Raw genomic sequence first — 11020 nt, 5'->3', positions numbered from 1 at the left:
AGCTGGGGGGCGGGGGCGTGCAGGAGGTTGCGGCGGGAAACCGCGAGGGAGGGGGGAGACAGGTAGAGTGAGAAGAGCAGGGGGAGGGGGGTTTAAGGGTGGAGGGGGGTGAGTGTTAGAGTTTTAGGAGAATAGGGAGATAGATTGGAGTAGGGTTGAGAAGATAGGGGGGGTTGTAGAGGTGGGTGAGGGTGAGAGGTAGAGTGAGAGGATAGGAAGATAGGTAACAGAGGGGGTGTCGGGACGGGGCGAGAGATAGGGAAATAGATAGATGGAGAAATAGGTGGAGAGATAGAAAAATAGGTAGATAGGAGGAGGGGGTGAGTGAGGGAGTTAGATGGAGAGATAGGTAGATTGGTAGATAGGAGGTGTGAGGGAGGCAGGTAGCGAAAGGGTAGATAGGGGTGATAGAGAGGGGGAGGTGAGTGAGGGAGGGGGTGAGGCAGGAGCAGGAGGGCAGGGGCGGAAAGAGACAGAAGACAGAGAAAACTGAAGAACAGAAGAACACAGAAGAACACAGAAGAACACAGAAGAACACAGAAGAAGTTACAGGAGACGAAGAAGCAGAAGAACAGAAGAACAGAAGATCACCGAGGAAGATACAGAAGACGAAGAGCAGAAGGCAGAAGACCACAGAACAAGATGAGGAAGAAGAGAGGCGACAGGAGAGGCTGAGAAGCACACAGAAGAAGAGAGAAGACGGGGAAGAGAAGAGTACAGAAGAAGATTACAGAGGAGGAGCGAGGAGGAAGAGACAGAGAGGAGGAAAAGAAACAGGAGCAGGAGAGAGGGTGAGTAGCGCGAGGCAGGGCGAGGGGCTGGGAGGTGGGGGGTACTTACTGTGAGGTGGGTCTCAGGAACCTGGAGGAGCTGGAGGAGCTGCAGCGGCAGGGGGAGCGACCTAACCTTGGGTCAAGGGTCGCTACCACTGTCGCGCAGCGGCTGCCATAAGAGGGAGGAGGGGGGAGGGGTCAGCTGGGGGCGAATGGGAGCTGGGGGCGGGGCGTGCAGGAGGTCGCGGCGGGAAAGCGCGAGGGAGGGGGGGACAGGTAGAGTGAGAAGAGCTGGAAAGTACTAGAAAGTGACAGTTGTCCCTCCCCTCGGAAATGACATCACTTCCGTTACTGGGACTTCTGGTGCCCCTGAGAGCCCTCCCCCGGAACTGACGTAGGTGTAGAGATGTCACGTGGTTTGTGACCTCACGGTGTCATGTGTTAGCCATGTGCCAGGGTCCTAGCCCCTTGTGCATTGGTCTATGGGCTGTGTAAAATGAAGGCCTTGGTGTTGTGCAACCAGTTTCAGAGCCTAAGAGAACAGGTCTGGACATGTCAGACATTCAGGACCGAGTGGCTGCTTGGGGGTCCCCTCACAGGGTGGAGAAATGGGTGTGAAGGCCAAACCTCCACACTGCTGGCTAATCCAATAAGTGGGGTGGGTAAATGGTGCAAAAGCAGTGACATGAGGTTAGCATCACTTGTAACCCAGCTAGTTACCATAGAACAATCAAAATGGCTCCTGTGGAGGTCACCACTGATAATTCGTTAATGGTGTCGAGAACCGTGTATGGTAGTCGTTTTGCGGCGAGAGTCAAGAAACCTGTTTTAAAAGAAGGGGATCATGTCAGGGCTTCAAAGTTGAAGGGCGTCTTCACCAAAGGCTACCAACATACATTTAACGATGAGGTGTTTATAGTTGAAAGTGCGAAGTTTAAAGAAGGGGTATATATTTACAAGCTGAAGGACTGCGCAGGGGAAGAGGTAGCAGGTGTCTTTTACACTGAAGAGTTACAAAAGGTGCCCTACGATCCGAACAGGGTGTACAGGGTTGAAAAGGTTCTGAAAAGGAAAGGCAGCAGAGCTAAAAGACAGGCGCTGGTCAAATGACAGGGGTGGCCCGAAAAATTTAACAGTTGGGTTTTGGACAGCTCACTGCACGAGGTGTGAGGTCAAGCTGTAAGCGCCGAGATGGAGAACTCACCTTTTTATATCACGCTACTGTCCAACGCTTCGAAGGACATGTTCCCTGGCAATCAGATTTCTAATTGTACAGTGAAACTGGCAAAACTGGTGGACCTGAAAGGGTCCTGGGAGGTGGCCCTAATGGAGATACAGTACCCTGGAAAGGGGAATACATTTACTAAGCACAAGTCTAAATTTAATGTAAAGCGTGAGCAGGACCCTTTGAGCATCCACGTGGGATTTCCTCATGGCTATTACCCAACCGTTTCCTCGGTGGTGGTCGCCATCAACAAATCTATTGGCAGTTTTGAAACGTATGCGAATATACATCTGGTGTCGGACAACGTTAGAAGAAAAGTGTTTCTTAAAGCCCCGGAGATCAGTACAGTGTTTAACTGTTCAGGTAAATTACAAAGGGTTTTAGGTACCATACAATATGTGAAAAGACAGGTGGATCCAGACCCTACGTGTCCCGAAATTAACGGTGGATTTTATACACTCTACGTGTATAGCGACATACATAGAACCTCAGAGGATCGAGGATAGCTATTTGCCGATGTTGAGATGGGTCCCGATGAATTGCGAAAATAACACAATGGTTAATATACAACATCACAAACCTGACTATGTAACAATTTCCCAAAAACATTTTGACACCACAACCATCATGATCTACGACGATCAATCAGAGCCTGTGGCCTTCAAATACGGGAAAGTTATTGTTAAGCTTCATTTAAGGCTGCGCCGCGCCAGTGCAATCGCAATGGTCAATATGAAAATGTACGGGGATCACTCTATGTACAGGGAGTATTATAGAGTTCAGGCCGGTTATGGAGGTCCGCCACTCTACTTTCAAGGGGCCCCCGTTATGTATGGGGCCAGATTGGGGGGGCTTCTTTCAGAGTTTGTTTAGAAGGGCCATGCCATTCTTGAGAAGGGGATATGAAATCGCAAAACCTCATGTTAAAGCGGCTGCTACGAACATAGCCCATAATGTTGTGGGCTCTGTAACGTCGGCTGTCGCCGAGCACATGACAAACAACCCCAGGAAGGAGCTGGGTTGTTGTACAAGGCCAGCGCTTGTGTTAAAAGGAAGCGAGGGGCTTCGAGGCATAGGGGCCCACCAATGCCCTGTAAAAAACAGAGGTCTTCTTCAAAAGACCCACACAAAAGAAGAGTCGTAAGATGGAGGAGATCTTCCAAGAAGAAGAGACCACGTTCTAGTGCAAATACTTTTTAAATCAGCTGTCATGGCATTCGTACACTGCGCCTCAGGTGAATGCGCCAAATCAGAGCTAGATTTGTTTTCTCTTAAACCCATGCAGACCAGCATCGAGAACAGTTTTTTCATGGAAGTATCACCTCTAGCCGTTCTGACACCTCTGGCGCCGATAGAGTTTTCTGTGTTGGGGTCCACGGATATGTATTTGGATCTCAACAACACTCTGTTACACCTCGTCTGCAAAATAACCAAAGCGAACTGCACCAACCTCGAGGACGATGCTAAAGTGGCGCAAATTGCCTACCCCATCGCAACCATGTTTGATCAAGTGGACATTAACCTGGGTGATCAACTCATCACGCAGAGCGATAACATGTACGCCTACAGGGCCGACATAGAGAGTATTCTAAATTACAGTCGCAAAGGCCTGGACACACAGCTTTCAGCGGGACTCTTCTACAAAGATACTAAAGCGCATTTTGAGGACACGGCGTTGGACGGTGGCAACGCTGGTTTTAAAAAAAGAGCCAGCTTCGCCGCCGGCAGCAGGCAATTTGATCTCCTGGGGCGCATACATTCAGAACTTTTCTTCCGAAATAAGCTTCTAGTCAACGGTATAGATCTTAAGATCAAACTCAACCGCAACAAGGATGCATTCTGTCTCATCAGCGGCGATGCGGAGCTGTATAAACTGGTTATATTGTCCGAGAGTCTGTTTGGCAAGAGAGTGAAAGTGTCACCGAGCGTCAGACTGGCCCACGCTGAAGCTTTACAACTATTGAGCGCAAAGTACGCTATTGGAATAGTGGCTCTGAAGATATTCAGCATCCCCGCCGGTACTAGATTAACACAGCAGCAGAATCTATTTCTGGCGCAACTACCGAAATTCATCATCATGGGATTTGTGGACAACACAGCTTTTAGTGGACTCTATACTTCTAACACTTTCAACTTCAAACACTATGACATCAACTACGCAGCTTTGGTCCACGAGGGTGCTGATATGCCGACAAAACCGTTCACCCCGAGTTTTGGAACATCCAATTTTGTCAGGGAATATCTCGGGCTGGTCTTGATAACGGGAAACATCTGCGGGACTCAGGAGTCGTTGTTTCAAGAGAGGGGTATGGGGCCGGCTACACGTTGTTCGTGTTTGACCTGACACCAGACATGGACGATGGTGACCACTACAACTTGATCAAAAACGTTTAAAGTGATACCTTTGACTTGCATGCAAACCCTGTTGTGAGGTTTTGTAACTGTAGGTCTTGGGTCCTGAAGAAGTGTATTCGAGTATGTACTCATCCTTTTTGAGTTCGCTGGTCAAATCCCCTAGATAATCACCCAGCGGCAGATCTTCATCACCCTCTTTACTAACAAAAATAACGTAGTCTGTGTCATGGTACAAACAACGCTCCTGAAGCTTATCCAACAGCCTGTAAAGCTCTAGACGAGCACGAGCGGTTGTGAAGCACGCTATGAAGATGTTTATATTGTTACACGATGTGGGGTACTCGTTGGCATATTTCCAGCATAGAACGACCGTCTCATCGTCTATAAATTCGCAACTGGACACGTCGTAAGACGGGGCAAATAGATACTTAAAAAGCTTGTCTGGTTCTGTGACGATGGATGTGTTTGACAAATTGGTACGTTGTGTAAATTTTCCCCACAAGGAATTAAGACAGAGCTTGACCAACTGACATCTGCGGGGTTAAGCTTGATGAACTGAGGTCTCAATGTAATACCCTTGTGAGCATGGTAATCAGCGATATACTTTAACTTTGAGGGTTCATCGACGCACCAATCGGGATACCCCGATGCCTCCTGTTTGTCTCTGAGAAACAAGTTGATGTACTCTGAAAAGAGTTGAGTTGTGGTGTGTGGAAAGTGCCAAATCTCCAGTATTTTACTGAGGCGGTACCCTTTCTCGAGGTCCGTTTGTACCTCGATGGTACACCCTGTCCCCTCAAGCAGCCTTTGCTCATCACTGTGTCTAGTCTATTTACTTTCAGCAAATGTTCGACATAGGGGGAACATTAGCTTGCTGTCAACTCTGTATGAATGTACTGGGACGTAAAGCTTCTGTGGAGGGTAAATTTGACACTTAACAAGCCCAAAGTACTTGTTGAGGGGCTTAAAGTTCCTTTATATGATACTAGGATGCCCCACTGGGTACAACTTCACTTTGTTCACAAATGAATACAGACTGGTGAAGTCGTAGTAGTGTATTTTCTCACCCTCACCAGCGACACGGTACAGTTGTATGGTGTTTGTACGACCTCTGAATAAGGCATCGCAGGGTTTCAAAGGTGCTGGTAACTGTCGACTCTTAATAAAAGTGCACAGTTAACCATCTTTTGCTAGCTCGTCTAAACACTCGTACTCCAAAAAGGTTCTCAAAGCAAAGCCGCTGCTTTCAATATTCTACGCCTTTGCCAGAGAACGACGATGCAGATGTTCAAAGGTGGTGCCCTGCAATCTATTAAACTCCTGGGATTTGTAACAATGCGGACAACCATGGTAAAAACAGCTGTTGAACTCAAAGGAAGTTGGCACCCTGTTAATTAATGCATACCCGTCTATGTAGTAGTGGCCCAGACTGTATTTGCAACCCTGCAAAGCGTGTTGAATGAAGATGTTCTCTTCCACCGAGACGTACATGAGCCACTGAATAGACAGGGTGGAGTAACATTTCTGCTTACCGTTATAGAGGTTGGGTGGTACTAGAGCTATGGTTTAAGGCTTTAAAAAAACTTGCTGATAAATAGACATGCACATTGAAGCCAGAGTAATGTTCCTAAATGGGTCTAGGTATTCCATGATTTTTTATCTCTTGTGGGATTTGGTTTTAATAATCCTAACCCATTTATTCATCTCCACCACAACGTCTCTGAAAAGGTTGCACGCTTTTCGCAAGATCTTGACATTTGCCTGACAGTAAGCTTTCAACTCTGTTTGAAAATGAAACCAATTTTCATGGTTTTCATCGTACCACTGTAGAAAGCTCTCTTTTTCAGATGGCATAATGTACGCAAAGCCGTAACTATTGGGCGGAGGCATAGGACTGCTGTAATTCTGATTAGCCCACGTGTTAAAAAAGTGAGGGAAATAACCTTTGCAACCTTCAAAACCAAAGGCTTTTGGCAACTTGCTCAACTTCATGGGCAAAAATTCAAGGTGTCTATGAAACTAATTTCAAAAGGCACAACCATTGGCAGCATCAGTTTGGAACCCTGGGTGTGAGCTCCATGGCCAACTTTTCACGAATCAGGTCCCGAAGAATAAAGAATGAGACATACGCTTTCGAGTTGTGCACTAGCATTGTATACTCGTAGTATTTCAGTTGCATGAACGTGTTGAGGAAATCGTTCACGCACCACCGGCCTTCAAACTCCCAGTTTTCATCGGCTGTTAGATGATGGGCGTAAATGTAGTTAGGCTGGTGCACACCCGTCTCTTGCGTACACTCTATATCAAATACAATATAGTGTTCTTTTTTTTCTGGGGGAAGCCTTCGAGCAAGTAACACTGGTGTGCTGTTCCGGATATAAAATTCGCTTTACACCTGGGACATTGCATACCTTTACAATTGTGGTCGTTGGCCTTGTAACGACCGCAAGACCCGCAGTCTGATTTACGGCCGCACTGTGCTAGGCTGATGTGTACGTTTAAACAGTCTTGCGACTGACAAAACATCTTACACGTCGAGCAGTTCACCTTCTGAGCATCATGGGCGACACACCCGCCCCACTGACACATTTTACAGTGCATTTTACACTGGTGTCTGGTCCGGTTGTTGTATATGTGGTCGCAATGCTCGCACACGCACTTGCTCCTAGAAAACCCTTCAGGGTCAAGATACTGTAAAAGTGGTTTTCATGATGTAACACAGAAACAGTCTTGTTTTTGATACTTTCGTCGGTTGTGAAGTACTTTCAAGAACCGCTATGGTATAGAACTTTTACTGTAACAACAAAATGGTTCTCAAAAAGGCCCAGGTCCCCAAAACCAACCAGTCTGCTAGTCGGTAGTTGAAGCACCTCATGGGCTGCAGCCACCATAGACATAATGATGTTGTCTGGGGTGGCTTGGTCCACTAACAATCCCGCAATGCTAGCCGCCAAACACATATTGCTAGCTCTGGTGTTAAAGTCGAGCAACCATCAACTTTTTTTGCTGATGATTTTATTGTACATGATGCTCCTTAAGGTTGTGGAAGCACCTCCCTCACGGCCCCCTCACAATGAGGGCAATGATTCTAAAGGTCCCGGACGCCAGTAATTCAACCTTGCTCTGTAAAAGCTTAGACAGGTTTTCTAGAAATGTCACAGCGTCAAACACATCTCGAGACAATCGTCAAGTGAACAGAGGACTATTGAGACCCTGCCCCTGAAAACGCATCTGAAAGAAATCGTTAGGCCCCACATCGTGTAACAATCATTCTATGTGCGTTTGCACAGCCTGGTGTACAGCTATGACACCATGATCGGAGGAGTTTAGACGGTCTAAGTTAACAAACCTAAACTCCTCATAGTGCTCTGTAACGTTAAACATCTATACAGTACGACTATACCTTCTTACAGTTTCCCAAAACACCGGTCCCGAACTATGGTTCGCTGCTGGTGTATTTTTATGCCTCCTTTTAACGGTTAGTCTGGCTTTCTTTAATTTCCCTATTAAAAGCTTACGGTTTCTAGCTCTACTAACCCACTTTTGTTTCTTACAAACCCAACTGGTTTTTGGCAACCGGCCACAGCCTATTTGAACAACAGTTGTGGTATTTACAATTGGTGACCCTGATATTTCACCTGCTAGGGGAAGGGATCCCTTAGAATGTTTTGGGTTGAGCCTGCTCTGAACTTTACCCCTTGAGGACCTTTAAATACCCATAGTCTCTCCTAACTTTATATTTTGAGGCCTTATGAGGAGTGTTTTAGGTGTTAAGGGTTCTGTTTTGATGAGTTTTAAATGGTTAGGGGGTGGCTCACTCTGCTTTTAGGCTCTGAGCGCTCGTAAAACACTTAGGGCCAGATGTATCAAAGGGTTTCACCCATTGTGTGTTTATGGGAAAATGTGTTCGTACATATGGCCCTTAGAGCTTTACTGAGTACATCCTGGGTCTTCTTTTTATATTTAGACCTAAGGACAGCAGTATTAATAAATGCGGCTCATACATTCCCGAGGTCGACCTGCATGCATAATCTCACAGGTATGTTACTTATGTCCGCAACTGCTGAGTGCAAGATTGGACAACCGCGCTTCTACACTGGGCCAACCGCTGTATTAAAGCCCTCATGGTAGCTCATGAGGCCACAGTATTGCAGCCATTCTTACCCAGTTTAAAGTCTTTAGACGGAGTCTGAATTTTAGCTGTCTAATAGATTGGTGTATTTCTTTTATATATGTGTCCAGGACTCTAGTACGGTCCGATGGGCCGGGTTCTGGGTCATTACATGAGACATAGATGGATAATTGACATCTCTCTGAGCTGCCCCTGCTACAGGACCCCGGTTAACATTATTACCCCCTTTCTGAGTGGATGGACTGGAGCATGTTGAAAAAACAGGGTTCCAATGTGAACACCCCGGGGTTTGGGAGTCCTGATCATCTCTAGATGGTGTTCCTAAACTCTGATTTTGTGAACCGCTACATCCTATACTGCTGGCGGGCTATATTGAGGAGGATGGTGAAGACCACTGCGTGCAGACACTTGGTGTAGGAATGGTGGGGTTGTACGCTCCCGGTGGTGTAACTGATGACATCAAACATGGGGAAGTTAAATGTTGGTCGTAATAACTCAAGGCCTCGGATGCATAGGAAGGGATGTGGATGGGTGATGGTGATTGCAACCCTGTTGATTGCAAACCCTGAGGTGGACGCATTAGAAGTGTCATGGGCATTGCTGTGGCTTCAGAACTCTCTAACATACCCGATAGAGCCTTGAGAAGTCCTATAGAACGGGAATCAGGATCCTCTACGTGATGATAATTTTTCAAGTATGTGTCCCAAAGACTCTGATGGATAGTTACACCGGTTGTTGGTGGTAGATCCCTCACGGCCCCTCCTATACTAGACTCCGTAAACGTTGAACATTTAGAACGTAGGGGGCTGGGTGGAGCAGTCTGAGCCTTAACAACTTTTTTAAAAGACAGGTTTAAAGGCAAGGCTTGTAGCTCAGGGGTCTGCAACTTCTTCTTACGATTCTTTAAGGACAACCGATTTATTTTAGGATTGTTGCACTGCTTAGGGTCCCCTCCAGAGGCTTTACAGGGTACAAGCTGCTGTGTGTCCGGGGTTGTAAGCGTGACAATGTCAGAGTGTCCAAGCCCCTGCACGTAGGTAGTTGTTGTAGAAGTGTTCACAGTACTGGGCATACCCTTTATGACTGATGATGCAGTGTAGTTAAGAGCTGTACCTGGGCTGCTTAGTCTGATGGCCGACTCATCCAGAGCTCTTTTGTTATGACTCTAGGATATAAAGATAACAAAATATATATTAGGTGTTTGTATAGCCGCTATACCATGTGGTGAAAGAGGTTTGAGACACATTAAGGATTGTATTCATCTGGCTCTATAGTTTCTAAAAACCCACCTGAGGTGTTCTGTTGTGAAGGACCTTTCTTTAGAGGCGGACCTTCCTTAGACGCTGGGGATTTCCTTTTGCGGGTCGTCTTTTGAATGGCCCCTACCACATTCAGGGTCGTTACCACGGGATTCGCTTGTACCACAGGGGGGCCTGGAGAAATAAAAAAGATTAAAATGTTACATTTACTGTATAATACACCGCCTATACAAGTTTTCTTAGGGTTCCTTCGATGCTGTGTTTATGTTTTTTTTTTTTTTTTTTTTTTCACAGAGTTTACACCAAGACTCCTTTTATTTACCTGCAAAAGCTACATCCTGAGACATGGGGCTCGGACCATCTTGAGCCTGGAGGATTCGTTGCAGACCATCAACCGCAAGCTGGAGTTCTGCATCATAACCTGTACAAGCACACAAGCACATAGGAAACCATTAATGGTAAAATAAAAAATAACATGCAAGACAGCTTTGTTTAGGACGGCCTGTGACCCATAACTCACCGTGCTGCATTGCCTCCATTTCCTATGGGGACAACGCAGGCTCTTGGATGTCCTACATGTCAGGAATCCCCAAGGTGCCTCCTGCATTATCTGTCAGCATCCCCAGGGATTAGGGTTAAATCATATCTCTGTTCTTGGTTAAACCTTAAGGTTTCTAAGTAAACATAATGTGCTGTGTTACACAATTGGTTATATCAATGCTTGTTTTATCAATGCTTGTTTGCTAATGTGAGCAGGTGTAGACATGTGCTTCTAATTGAGTGTGATGTAGACATGTGCTTCTAATTTGGTGTGGTGACTCATCCACATGTGGAAACTCAACTGTTTTCCTGATTGACTATAGATAGCAGAGTATCGCTGCTCGGCTTTGTTTTGCTTCCTGATCTCAGCATCTGATTTGGCAGTCCGGCCCCTGCTGTGATCCTTGTATTCAGGACTTTTGAGGCAATACTTTTCTATGTTCATGTACCAGTTGACACCAAGCATTCCTCCAGCACTCTGGAAAAGACTGCACTAAGTGACTAGTATTCTCCAGGGAGTTTGTTCTTTGAGTGCCGCACTTTCCTAGAACAGCTGGTGTATTTCAGACCTCGTATTTTGGCAGAGTGCTTATCTTGAAGAGGCAAATGCATTTCCGAACATTCTACATTATTATTGTAGTTACTTGCCTAAATGTGTTTTAGGAAATCTGCTTGAGCTCAAGTACTACAAAAAGTGACAGTGCAATTTTAAAAGAGCATTTACGTGACTTTTCTT

At 46.2% G+C, this 11020-nt stretch overlaps 1 protein-coding gene across 1 annotated transcript; it reads left to right on the top strand.

Moving 5' to 3' along the window:
• Nucleotides 1-3208: 3208 nt before the first annotated feature.
• Nucleotides 3209-4342, top strand: LOC138254926 (uncharacterized protein F54H12.2-like). Its single transcript, XM_069205825.1, has one exon. It carries the CDS (start codon nt 3209-3211, stop codon nt 4340-4342), a length of 1134 nt encoding a protein of 377 aa, XP_069061926.1.
• Nucleotides 4343-11020: the final 6678 nt, after the last annotated feature.

This window comes from Pleurodeles waltl, chromosome 1_2, assembly GCF_031143425.1.
Source record: "Pleurodeles waltl isolate 20211129_DDA chromosome 1_2, aPleWal1.hap1.20221129, whole genome shotgun sequence".
NCBI lineage: Eukaryota > Metazoa > Chordata > Amphibia > Caudata > Salamandridae > Pleurodeles > Pleurodeles waltl.
This window is presented reverse-complemented; position numbering and strand designations above follow the sequence as displayed.